This window comes from Haemorhous mexicanus, chromosome 3, assembly GCF_027477595.1.
Source record: "Haemorhous mexicanus isolate bHaeMex1 chromosome 3, bHaeMex1.pri, whole genome shotgun sequence".
NCBI lineage: Eukaryota > Metazoa > Chordata > Aves > Passeriformes > Fringillidae > Haemorhous > Haemorhous mexicanus.
The window spans coordinates 97,566,678-97,580,081 of NC_082343.1; the positions used below are offsets into that span (position 1 = coordinate 97,566,678).

A 13,404-nucleotide genomic window follows, 5' to 3' on the forward strand; every position below is an offset into this window, starting at 1 on the left:
AAGAAACACAAAAAAAAAAAGGGGGACTTTACTCATACAAACACTATTATACATTGTTCTTTTCATCCTAAGCTGTACCCACACATATCTCACAGTTAGTGGAGCTGTACACATGAATGTCTTGCTTCTGCTTCAATTAACCTTGGGGACTTCACTGCAGAGGCAGCCAACCAGTTGCTTGCACTGTGCATTCTTACAAGAATAATTAAAATACCAGTAATGATGCTGGGTTCCTTGGACTCACTAATCTAAAAAGCATCAGGAATAATTTCTTGAAAAACATCCTGAAAGAAATGCTCAGAACTGTATTTTTCTATTTTGCAATGGGGCAAGTTTTTAGTCTTTATGTTCGTGTTTTTGTTGTTTATTTAAGATTACGTATACTAAACTATGAAGTATCATGTGGTACCAAATGAAGGGTCTTTATGGTCAGAGCCTTATGCAAAAATGGACCACACACTTCAAATACCCAACCAGAAAGGTCATTCCCAAGAGATGTTTTTTAAACTGTTTTTAATACACACTTACATATAGCAGAGCTTCTAGTGTTCCAAACATGCTTGTGGGAATAACGCATGAAACGCTGTGAAGGAACAGTGGTTTACAAGATTTTTATAGCTATTTCCATGAATATGACATTACCTTTGTCATGTTTAACATTTCAAAATAAATAATTTTAGTGCATGCACTGCAAAAACTGTTTAAGCTACAAATAGCAAGTAAAAAATAACAGGCATTATTTTAATCAGGAAATGAAGATCACAATAGACAGCTATTCAATAAAATACTTTTATTTATGTACAGTGTAAAGATGCTTTTTATCAAATTGTATATATTGTACAAGAGCAGACTTAAGTTTGCTTAACACTTTAAAATTCACTTTAAGAGGGAGTGTCCCTGAGGTTAAAGAAGGTTTCTGATAACTACATATCACATCAATATTTAATCCATGTTTTCAGGAAAACATAAAAACACTCTGAAAGATTTGGACATGGATATTTAGTGGAAGATGTGCCTAACAGCATGTATTGAAAACTACTAGACAAAATTATTGCAGTGGTAATGCGACTCCAAGATCATGACCAGTACTGCAAGTAAGAGTAAGAATTAAAAAACGGTGGGTTCGGGGGGAAAACAATGACAAGTTTTGGAAAAAAAATATAGGTTAGAAATGGAGGAAAACACAAACTGTGATTTAGGAATGTTGTATGAAGACTGTAAGAACCAGATGACTGGAAAAGGATGTCTCAGATCAGACACCTTTCTTTAAAAAAACAAAAAAACCAAACGAAATCAACTGAACACCATTATCCCCACCACAGTTTGCCAGCTTGGGTTTTTGTTGTTTGGGTTTTTTTTAAAAAAAAAAGCTTCAGAAAGGTGACACGAACACAACTCCTCAAATAAGCTTGTTCAACAAGAAAGCAGAGCCAAGTCCCTAGCCGTCACCTTGGCAAACAAATAATTCACCCAAAATCATGTTATGCAAGTTTTCCAAATCCACAGCAGCAAACTCTGTGACCCAATCCAACCACTATGGAAGGTGACTGAATTTTTCTAAATTGTGGATTAGGGATGAAGCTGTGTAAGAAGGCCCAAAAGGATTGGGATTAATTTCACTTCAACAAAATTTACAACCACATATGGCTACTCTACCTTTAGGTTGAAAAGGATCACTTAGTTATAAGTACCAACACCTTCAGTTCAAGAACTTTTTCAGAGCAATGTGACTTCCACAATAATAAACCAGAAAATCCTCCTGAAGGGAGCAGTCAATAGACACTGAAGAATCCCAGAAGTCTGGGATTGGAAGAGACTTTATGGATTATCTAGTTTCAACCCTCCTGCTGTAGGCAGGGACACCTTCCACTACACCAGGTTGTTTAAAGCCCCATTCATTCAACCTTGCCCTGAACACTTCCAGGGATGGGGTATCCACAACTTCTCTGGGCAACCTGTTCCAGTGCCTCACCACCCTCATTGGGAACAATTTCTTCCTAATATAATCTAACTCTTCCCTCTTTTAGTTTGAAGTCATTATCCTTGTCCTATCACTGCATCCCCTTATAAAAGGTCCTTTTATACTCAAGTATAAAAAAAGAGGATCTGTGTAACAGAACTGGTAACTCCAAGACATGAAAAGGCCATGAAAAGGATAAAGAAGAAAGGTTGTCTGTATTTTTGTTGTGTTGTATTTCTAGCTGGACTGTAAAGTACTCTTAAACCAACAGAAATAGAATAAGTGCTGTTATTTGCTTTATTCCATAGCTTTCTTGTTCTAGCAGGTCTACCAGTGTTTAGGTTAACAGGGGCTCTAAAGTAGCACTCATTATATAGCTAAGACATGCAAACCCTTACAGTCTTTTGGTGAAAAAACTCACACTAGGATACAAACTAAAAAAACTGCATTATGATGATAAAAACACAATTTTAATGAAAGATTTAAAATTCAATTAATAAAGTTATACATTATATACATTAATACATTAATGTATATAATACATTATACATTGTATACATTAATAATATAAAATATTAAACTTTAGACATCAGGTGCTATAACATAAATTTCTACCTGTCTTTTTTCAGTCTCAATTCACTGCTAACCCCCCCCTCCATATTCTTTTATTTTAGCACATAGAAACTTCACATTCTTTAGCCAGCCACTATAAATATTACACACTCATCCCAAACTTCTTCTGATGCTTCCATTTTCTATTATGATTCTTCATAATTCTGTAGCTGGGATTTTAACAATTATTACCTTGTTTTATCGAATCCAAACCTTCAAGTTTGAAGCTTCATAGAGCTAGGTATCATCATTCTGATACCTGATGACTTATTCTCTGCCTTTCTCCCTGGATCTCCTGCAAGTGAAGCTTGGGTTCTGCAAGATATGCACTCAGAACATTTTTCCATAGCCAAGGAATTTATCCCTCAGGTTTCTTCCAAAGTACTTTTAACATTACTCTCCCACAGACAACTGCTTGAAACAGGTACACCATTTCAAACTTCTGAGAACCCTTTTTACCATAGGATGGTGCCTAGGCAGGCAACACTGCAACTTCATTCTGCCCAGCTTAAAAATAAGAAGATAGCCCCAAATTTAGATTTTATCTATTAAACATCAGCACAATGGTTGCTATGTAAAATTACTGTGACCCTCTCAGCCTGGTTTTGAATGGGAAATTTCAGATATTCACCACTTCATCATTATCAATAAGATCTGCCTATGTATTTGTGACCTAAAGTAAGAAGTTTCCTCCCCATCATAGAACAGCAATTCAACTCTCTGCTCACAGAGATTGAATAAGGGAACACAGCAACGCAACCACTCCCATCACACAGAACAAATCAAAGACATTCCCACCAAAAATTAATAAAATGGGGCTGTTTACACTAAAGAGTGCCTCCCTCACCCATTTAAAACAATATGCTCCACCACAGATCAGTTTACAAAGTCTCTAATTGTAGAGACGATGTAAAATTGCGTGATGTAAAATTCTTCACAGCTTGGGTTTGTCCCGTCTTAATGCTTTGGGAAATAAATCTGTGTAGCAGTCATGTCACACAGAGTTCCAATTAATCACTTTTTAAAATCTCATTTGTTCCGTGCACCAAAACTAATACCCCTGTCATTCTCCTACCACTAGGTGTCACTCTCTTCTAGCGTGATCTTTATCCCTCCATCTGCTCCCCAACATTTCACCCAGGAACCATCAAACCAGTATCCTAAGTGGGAGAACATCAATCACCATTAGTCCCTATCTAAAGAGCAACCCAGTTTCTCAGGTAAAGGCAGATAAAGTGCAAAGGATTGCTAGTGTTGCTTGGTATGTTCTTTAAAGTTAAATAAAAATATTAAAACAACCTAACTCCTACAGGAGGTGATACAGGCTTTCCTCCATCAAGGAGTCACCTCAGATTCTGAAACCATCAAAAACTAAGCGTATTCCCAAAAATGAGAGGAACCATAACAGAAGCACTAGTGGAACTAGTGTTTGTATGTCCCCTCACACGGGACATACAAACAAAAAAATTTTATTAATCAAGCAGCATTTTTTTCAAGGATGACACAGAGTCACCTTCTGGTGTTGCCACTTGTATTTCATTGATTTAAAGTCCAGAAGGGGCCACTATAATTACCTTCCAAACCACACATATGGCAAATGCATGGATTTCCACATGCATGGTTTTGGTGGATATAAACTCCTCCCATACTGAGGGCAACCTGAAAACTACAACTTTGACAGCAAACACTCAATTATTTTCCTTGTTCCTTAAGTGTGCTTAAAAGAAAAAAGGAACAAAAAACAATACCCAAAAAACCCCAAACCCACAAACCAACCAACAAAGAAACCCAAACCTGGGCCATGACTGCATTCTACCACTGACCAGTTCTGCCACTTGGAATGATTCACTGGTACACAGGAATTAGGTACCCATGCATACCTAACTTGGATCATAATTGATCTTAATACACAATTTAACATAATTTTCAGTATCTCTACCATATGTTAAATAGGATTCAAGCTAAACTTGATTCAAGCTGAGCTTAATAGGTGACTTACTGTAAAGCCACTTTGAAGCATTAGGAAAAAAAACATGCCATTAGGGAGCACATCACTGCTAAATTATGAAATAGTCTCCAACCTGACAAATTGTTGGTGTAATTCATAACGAGGGTTGAAGTTCTTACATGTATACAGATAATAAACACAAACAATGCTTTTCAACACTTGTGATGCACTCAGAGTGCTACCAGCAAGGAGTCACTGCATCAATGAGCTTCTTGCAAAATCTTCTAGTTCACATGCAGAGAATGACTTTGCATTGCATTCTTCTGTTACTCTGCTGAGAAACTGTTGTTTAAGTGCTATATCCTCTTCTTTTGATGTGTTTCACCATTTAATTTTCCATTTTCCACAGCTTTATTTTCAAAGTTCCAGTCAGTTGGGCTGAGGAGTTGCTGAGTTTTTTTGTATGTCCAGTATGGGTTAAGTATTAGCGTAACAGCAAATAATCCCGAGAATAAAACAATGAAGTGAAGAAGTCCCAGGTTTTTTATAATAGAATTCCAATTGAAAATACACACCCACCACATGTGGTAGGTAAGAATCATGCGGCAGTGAAACAAATGGATCATCACCCACTGGTTTGCCTTCCAGAAAAAGGTGTTAGCACGGCCAGCCTGGAAAAATAAGAACACAAAGTACACAGAAGTGAAACTGTTACTTCGAGATAAGGAACTGAGGAATCTACAGAACGAATACAAATACCCAACTTTTATATACACACGCTCTCAGGCATTTTTTCCTCATAGTGCAATGTTACTCCACATTTATATAATGGAATCTTAAACTTGGTATGGATCTATACCATCTTACTGTGCACATGCACACAGCAGCACACAAACCGACCTCGAGGCCTGCACAAGTGCCATCCTGACAAAAGCAGGTACGACAATAACTGGTATCAGCTGGATAAATGCAGTTTTGATGAAAAACTATCCCAACAAACCACACATTATCTACGGACAAGTGAAACGCATGAAAACTGTTACAAACATAATATGAAAATTATCACATTCTTACCTTCAGAAGCATCCAGGAAATGCATGTTGAGGGAGTACTCATCTCCAGCAACATTCCCATCAAAGGCAGATAATGTCCAGATTTCACATTAATTACTAAACCAGCCAAGCCACCAAAAGCAAGCAAATGATGAACTACTAAGAAAACATCAAATGTTCTAAAAATAATGTTGGACACATGAACTGCTACATTTTCAAGCAAGAAAAATCCAGCTGCTATTAAACAGTTAAACCAACTCCACTTTTGCTGTGAATAGACTTTGTCAGCATGAAAAACAGGATCTATGAGCAAAGCCCATAATCCAGCAACACAACTCTGAAGTCCAAAGACACCACGTGTGACTGCCATATTCCAAAACACCTTCTCCTTTGCAGACAAGGCACGGTAAGTGGTACTTCTCCAAGAAGACAACCAGTGAGACAGAAGAAATACTCCCAAGTAGATTACAAAACCAGCAGCTAAAAATGTCAAACGAATCTCCCATAAGAGATAGTCCCAGTCAAAAACGGTCCCAAACACTGGATGATCATTTGTAGGATTCATTTCTTCTCTTTGGACACTTCTCATCCCCACTATAGTCTCCTTCATGCCTATTTAGCCTCTGCTATTATGCAAACCAGTAAGCATAAATTCTTCCATCTGGAACAAGGATAAAAAAATTTAGTGAATTTTTAAGTACATTCATATATCTAGACTCAAAACCATAGAGGGCTCACATCCACTGCAGTTGTGACTTTGATCCTTTTGCCATTAGGCACAGTCATCCCAAAGACAGGCAGACAAAAAAACCATAAGCAATAAGATTTACAACTGGCCCATGAAGTCCCTACTAGTTCAAAGTAATGCACTGAAGCAAAAGCAGAAGAGGATCAAGTTGGAAGGCAAGAAAAAGGAAGAGAAAATACAATAAGAAAACCCTGTTTTGTTACTTATGAAACTTTTATTTCAACAGCATTGCACAGTTATTGTTCTACTCCCCTGCTTTTCCCACACTCATTTTACAGCATTTACTACAGCTTTGGGTGCAGTTCAGAATCTCAAATACAGATCCAGGGCATAAAACTACAGAAAACTAATGCAGTAAGGGGGGCCACTTACACCAAAAAGGGGCTGTAATGATCATGGCTCAAAACAAGACTCTGCAATCAGTTTCTGAACACTAAGCCTCTTTCCAAAAAAAACCCCAAACAAACATATTCAAAAATGGAAAAAGAGTATGGAATGCAGACAAGCAACACTATTACATATTATTAGCAACATGAGTGTAATTAGTTGAACAGCCCAGCATTAAGTGCCTCAAGTTGTCTGAAGCTTCCTGAACACACCGTAGTTCAAACACAAAGGCTTGTGGGGAGGGAAAAGCCAGATAATACTGAAATATTTGAACTCCAGCTCGTTTCATGAACCATACAGGTGATACGAGCACGACCACCACACCGGGCGCAGCCTGGGAGTGCTGAACACCACCGTGCGTTTGGGATTCTGGTGAAAGCAAGCAAAAAGGCCATAAAGACCACCGAGGGCACAGCGCCCGCCGAGAGCGAGAAGCTCCCGCCGAGCTTCAGCAAGCAGCAAATGCCACCACCACCGTTCCCCATGCTGCACCTACTCGTCCTGCCCTTTGCTCGCAGGTGCCCCGCTACAAGGAGGGGGATGGCCGGGAGCCCCGAAGGCCCTTCGCCCATCCCACGGCATCACAGCTGGCGAGACCAACTCCAAGTCCCAGCAGCGCCCGCCGCCCCCCCCCCCCCATCTCCTCGGGGAAAACCAGGGCAAAACACACCAACGCCACGGCACGACCAGGCCCTGAACAGCGCGACCCACTACCACAAGCCCCGGCTCTAGCAGGGCCGTGACAGCTCCTCAGCCCCCGCACAAACACGGCACCGACGCCCCTCGTAGCCCTCCCGAGCCCCCGGGGCCGTCGAGCCCCTCACGCACACCTGGAGACCGGCCCCGATGCACAAACCCCGGCTCCTCACCCACAGCGCTGCCCGCAATGACAGGACGGCCCTTCCCGGCGCCGGGACTGCCCTGCCCGTTCCCCCAGGAGCGCCCGGCCCGGTCCGACCCGCCTGGGGAGGCCCCGACCCGGCTCGACCCTCCGGCCCCTCAGCACCGCCCGCCGCCGCCGGGCGCTCTCTGCGCACGCGCCGCCGTCAGCAGCAACCACCGGGCGCCGCGGGATGGGGGAGGGAGGCGCGGCTGTACCACTGGGGCAGGGGGAGCCCTGTTCGAGAGGTGCCTTTCTGTGCCTGAGGGCAGCGCCACCACGGCGAGGGCGACACTTGATAGACGCCTGCTCAGCGAGATCGATGTAAAAAACAAATATCAGCTGTGGCATAGCCAGTACACTTAGCTATAATTATCCAGTTTCATTAAAGACAGCAAGTTATGAAATGGATGTCAGTGGTGTTCTGCTACATGATTCTCTTCATATTTGTGCCAGCTGATATTGTCATCCCGGTGACTCAGGCTGAATCTCCCGCGGTCACTGAAACTGCCCCGGGAGGCTTCCTCGGCCGTGTGACAGTCCCGCGCCCGCGGTGTGCTTTGCCTTCAACAGGAGTGACTGGCAGGGACCCTGGATTTTGCCGGGGAAACGCCCAGTCCCACAACAAATCTGGTGATTCCTCAAAAAGGGCCACCAAAAAAGATAAAATCTAACCACAACTTCTGTCACATGAAAGATTGGCCTACAACAGCTGAAATCCTAACCTGAGTCTACCTGTGATAAGAGACCAGAGCTGGAAAATCTGCATCGGCAGTCTGACAGGTTCTTGGTTTCCAGATGGGGAGAGAGAAGTGCTGCCATTCTCTGTGGAAAACTGGATTTTTCAAACTCTGCTTCAAATGGACCCATGCCCACTTCCCAGGAACTCTTTAGACAAGTACCAGTTAGTTCAGGTGAACCTTAGCATACCTTAGTGTCATAGCAATAATTAAATACTGCATGTGGTAACAAATCAACAGCTCCTCTGTTTTATTTAGAAATACACAGATACTTGATGATCGTTAAAAATGTCGTTAGTTTTAACACTTTTGTTTTCATTATTCCTCAAGTCGAAGTGTCATGATGCCAAGTCCTTTTCCTGCTCCCTGTGCTTCCAGAGGCAGACTAGACCCTTCTCAGTGGTGTGAGAGCACCTAAAAGGTGAGTTGGGTATGGGTATGAGTTAGGAGATGGGTATGGGGACACAAGGCCAGCCAGTGACACCTTCAGTGAGAGGGGACCCTACTGTCTGTGCAGGATGACTACAGCAGGATTTTATGTGTAAGTGGTAGGAATACAGAATATGGCCAACCCGTGATCCACTGTCATTCACAGTGAGTTATGTGGTTTAGGACCAAGTTGAGAAAGGAGTTTCAAACCTATAATCAAAATAATCCCTCCATTGCAGAAAACTGTTTGTCCTGTAAACATTTGCCTTGGACATGTGTGGGCAGAAAAGTCCACAGTAAGCCACTCTGAATTCTGCTTTTTGCAGTGGCAACAGAGGGGATTTTTCTCTCTGAGGGAGTCATGGGGCCAGAAGTTGTCTGTAGCAAAAGAAAAGGGATGGAGATTGGAAGAAAACCTGTCAGATGAGGCTATTCCCTGATCATTTTATAGCTCTTTGTCATCCTCTAAGTAGCATATGAAGGAACTCAAGTTACTGCCTAAGGTTATTTTCATTTCTATTATAATTCTGGAGTACCAAACACTTGTAGTCAGTGTATGTTGAAGTCATATGATCATGAATAAAACCTGAGCTGGTAATCTTCCTTATAGAGAATAAAAAGTCTACTGTTAATTTAAAAGCCAAGACCTCACTGACTTGTCAAAAGGTTTTAGCCCTCTGGTCCCGAAGTTTTAGAAAAGCTCGCACGTTTACAGACATTGATTAATGCATATATATGCACAACTTGTGTTGACCTGTCACATAATCCTGTATTTCAGTGACATGCTTCTTGAATTCTCTTTTCAAACTGAAATTTACACCTTCTTCACCTACTAATCTACAATCTGGGTTCAAATCTATGGGAGCTTTACTACTAATTGTGAGAGCTTTGGTTCAAGTCTGTGGGAGGCTTACTGCATGCTTGCCTCAAGGAACGCTGTGGCAATACCAAATGTGTAATCTTGGTTTTTTCAATGCTTTACACACACTCTCAAAGTTCTTCTGGTTCTTGTCCAACAAGTACTTATGCAGTATTCCTAGATGCAAATCACAATTGTTAAACTGAGCACTTTGAACATGCTTGTTTAAGGCCTTTTTCCTCTTAGCTAATAGGAAGTATACTTGACTTCTTTTAGAAAACCTGTATTACAAGGCTTTCATGTGTGCCATGGATCCAGAATGTCTTTATATTGCATAACATATTCATCTACCTAGACTGCTATGCTTTCCTCAGTACTGGGAGATCTGCACAAACTCTTTTTGTATTTCACTTATAGTCAGTTTTAAATAAATTAATCAACTCCTTATGCTTCAGAACAGACAGTGAAATAGTTGCCTTGAAACACTTGATATTCTCGAAATTTTAAACAGTTCAGATTTGCTGACCATCTACACTTTGAGCTACCAGCTATTGGAAAGATCACAGCAATGAAACTGTCAGTTTTTGCCTGCTTGAATATTTCCAGATAATGGAAGTGATATAGAAAAACTGGAGATTCTTTATTCAGTGCCTCTCAAGGTTATCCCCCATTTCTGTTTGTGAACATTCCATGAAAATGCTGGAGGTTTACAACCACTGTTGAGTAGTGTTGGATAGCTCAGTTTCACTCCAAAAGCTCTGTTACATGTTGACAAAGTTCAGGATATTACTCATTCCCATGCTGAACCTGTGACATTTGTCCATTCCTTGTCCACTGCTTGGTTGGATCACACCAAGTATAGCCTTTGGGCAATTGTTAATTTGCTATTTCTTCTTTTCTCATTCTTTTAGTTCCATTTAAGGCAAGATACCCTCTCCTTTTTTTTTTTCTAATCCTAATTTATTTCTCTTTTAATACGTGACGCTCTCAAGGTCTCTCCTGATTGATCCAACCATTTGTGTCATGAATTTATCTGAATCTTGAATTCTCTCTTCTGCTGGCTCTACAGTTAATCTGTGAATAAGTCATTGCAGCTTCACCTCTTCTTTGTCTCTTTAAGTCCGTACCTCACCCCACAGACTTCTTAGTCTCTTTCCATTTTGCAAGCTTCCCTTTATATTCCATGCAGCGTAAGCATGTCTGTTGAGCCATTGCTTAAATATATTTAATCTTTGGTTTTGTCTCCCTCTCTTCACTGCCTCTGTCTAGTCAGTGCCTCTTTATGGTCCTAGCTGAGAATCTTCACCTTCTAGTGCCCAGTATCACTGGTGTCATGAACCCCTTCTTTTACTCCATAGGAATAATGAGTAAGAATAATACTAACTGTATTCAGTCCTTGACTTAAGTTCCTCAGTTGTTTCTGGCTGGCTCCAGGTATGTACCATGAGGTGATGATAAGATCTTGGGTTTGCAGTTGAAATTTTTTATTCCTCCCTCACCAAATGGCATGTCTTAACAGTGTGTGCTGGAACAAGTTATTCTGCCTTAGTATTTACTCTGTTGCTTCACAGCTGTAGTCATGAAGGTTAGCCTTAACTGGTGTTTCAGGTTGACCCAGAATGTCTAGTCCTTCTTTCTCCTTTCTCACACAGTTACCTCCACTGCCTCTTCAGGTATCAAAGGAAAAGACTGTGTCTGTCTCCTGAAATACATGCTTATCATTCTGGGGCTTTATTTAGCTTCAAGTAGTCTGAATAGAAACTAGGGGATTTACCAGCAAGTAAAATGATATTTGTCAAATGAGAGCAGCCAGTGGCAGGTTTACCAATGGGTCTCTAGCAAAGGTTTGATCCCAGGTATCTCCTCAGACCATCTTTCAGTTGTACCTGTAGACAGCTACAGTTACTGTGAAAATTATCCAAGGTGAAATTAAGGACCATACAATTACTGTGTGGCAACAGTGAGCAGAAATGAGGAATATTTCTGTGGCCCAACTCAGTAATATGACAAGTTTAATTTGGGGGATTTCAGCAAAATGACAGCAAATCCATCACAGTAAGAAGATTCTGAACAGCTTAAATGGTTTCTTGGAATAAGCAACCCATAAGAAGTAAAGAAGGTAGAAGGTGATGAATTATGTTGTTGTTTTCAGCCTGATTCAAGTGGAAACATTCAGTTATTTCACAAATTGCAGTACTATGCAACAATTATAAGAGTATGAAGCAACAATTAATATTAGAAATTAAAAGGAAATTTTTTTTGTAACAACATTTTGCTAGGAATAGTTGGAAGAAATTTATTATTAAAACCACAGCTGTGAACAAGCTGCTTTTATGGCAGCTTACTCTAGACCTGCAAAAGATGTATTTTTTTTTTAATTTGGTCTATTTAAATTTGTTTAGAATAAGAAGATTCTTTCCATTTACCTGATGAATTTCTAAAAATAAATTCTATACATATATAATGTTAGTAAACAGCAGTTATATTGTCTCTTTTAATCCTTTATACAGATTTTCATTTAACTAAGCCTGTGGTGCTGCAAAATCTTCCTAATACCTCCTTTCTCTTTAAAGCTAGGTTTATATGCAATGGTCAGTAGTCAAGTATTTGATGTCTGCCACAAATCTGTCACTGTTAAATGATCCTAGAGCTTTCATCAGTCTACATTTACTACATTGGTGTGATGGGCTGAAACAGAAGGCATCATCCAGCACATGACCACTGAACTGATTTATACCAGTTCATGGTCAGGCCCTGTGTGGGCTTTTCTCATTTCTTTGTACTCCATTCTTCCAGAATTTTCACTTTCAGTAAAGAGTAAACTGGCCTTTTCACTGTTTTGCTAGACTCTTGCATATTGCAGTAGGTTCATCACATAGTTTAATGTGAAAGACTTAAGGCTTTTCATTCAAAAGTCATATTCACAGAGGGAAAGTAATATATTTCAAGGGTGAGAAGGAACATGTGTTAGACAATTTTCTACCAAGTTATCCTCTCCTCTTTCTTGCAAGCTTAATGAAAACCTCACTGAAATAAACCATAGCAGGTTATAGGTATAACCTATTGTAGTAGCCTTTAGAGTATTTTAAGGAAATTTAGAGGAAAACACGCAATTAACAAATCATAAAATTTTAAAGAAATGAGGTTTTATGTAATCTTACCCTTTGCACATCAGCTCACGAGAGATTTTTATATTGTGTTTTAAACTGGTTGGCTGGTTTCATTCAAAGTAAATATGATCTGAAAATTTTCATACAAATCAGTAGAAAGGAACTCCCAGTTAGTACCCCATGAAAAGAAAGGCTGCACCACAAAACAAGAGTTCTCTGTCCTGTTACATCAATTACAGAGATAACCCAAACTCAATATCACATCACATCAGATTCATTCACAGGGGCAGCTCATTCTGCAAATTGCTAAGGACAGCAGAAGACCAGTGGAAATAACAGCTTATGAGAGAAATTTCTGATGGAAAAATCAGGAAACAAGTTTCCTTTACCGTGCTTCTCTCAAAACAATTTGATTTTTTGATTCATAATGGCCACTCAGAATCATGAACAAGTTTTTCAAGCTTTTTTCTCAGTGGGATTCCTCACAGTGAAAAGCACAAGTAAGTCTTTGTGGACTGAGGCTGTAATCTATTAAATCTGTGTGTAAATATTTTGTCAAGTTCAAAGGGTAGTGCTGTGACATGGCCCTGCTGGTGAGCAGTGGTCTATGGAAGGAGACAGCTTTTAGTGGTCTGAAGGCTAAACTGGGCTTCAGCTATATACCCACCCTCCTTCCTCT

At 40.3% G+C, this 13,404-nt stretch overlaps 1 protein-coding gene across 2 annotated transcripts; it reads right to left on the reverse strand.

Annotated features, from left to right (window-relative positions):
- Window positions 1-775: 775 nt before the first annotated feature.
- On the reverse strand, window positions 776-7,739 carry CLN8 (CLN8 transmembrane ER and ERGIC protein). Of its 2 annotated transcripts, none has more exons than XM_059842800.1 (3): window positions 7,577-7,739; window positions 5,595-6,233; window positions 776-5,191 (listed from the first exon to the last, which is right to left on the reverse strand). In XM_059842800.1, the coding sequence occupies exons 2-3, from the start codon at window positions 6,180-6,182 to the stop codon at window positions 4,877-4,879; spliced, it is 903 nt and encodes a 300-aa protein (XP_059698783.1). In that variant the 5' UTR covers window positions 6,183-6,233; window positions 7,577-7,739; the 3' UTR covers window positions 776-4,876. The 2 variants fall into 2 exon arrangements, with proteins under 2 accessions (XP_059698783.1, XP_059698784.1); XM_059842801.1 differs by having other exon boundaries at window positions 7,538-7,739.
- Between the last annotated feature and the right edge of the window lie 5,665 nt (window positions 7,740-13,404).

Excerpts from the sequence above, each read along its gene's own strand:
- CLN8 (XM_059842800.1), bottom strand. The coding sequence starts at position 6,182 with ATGAAGGAGACTATAGTGGGGATGAGAAGTGTCCAAAGAGAAGAAATG. Across the intron at positions 5,192-5,594 it reads TTTCCTGGATGCTTCTGAAG|GCTGGCCGTGCTAACACCTT; the intron begins GTAAGAATGTGA and ends TTATTTTTCCAG.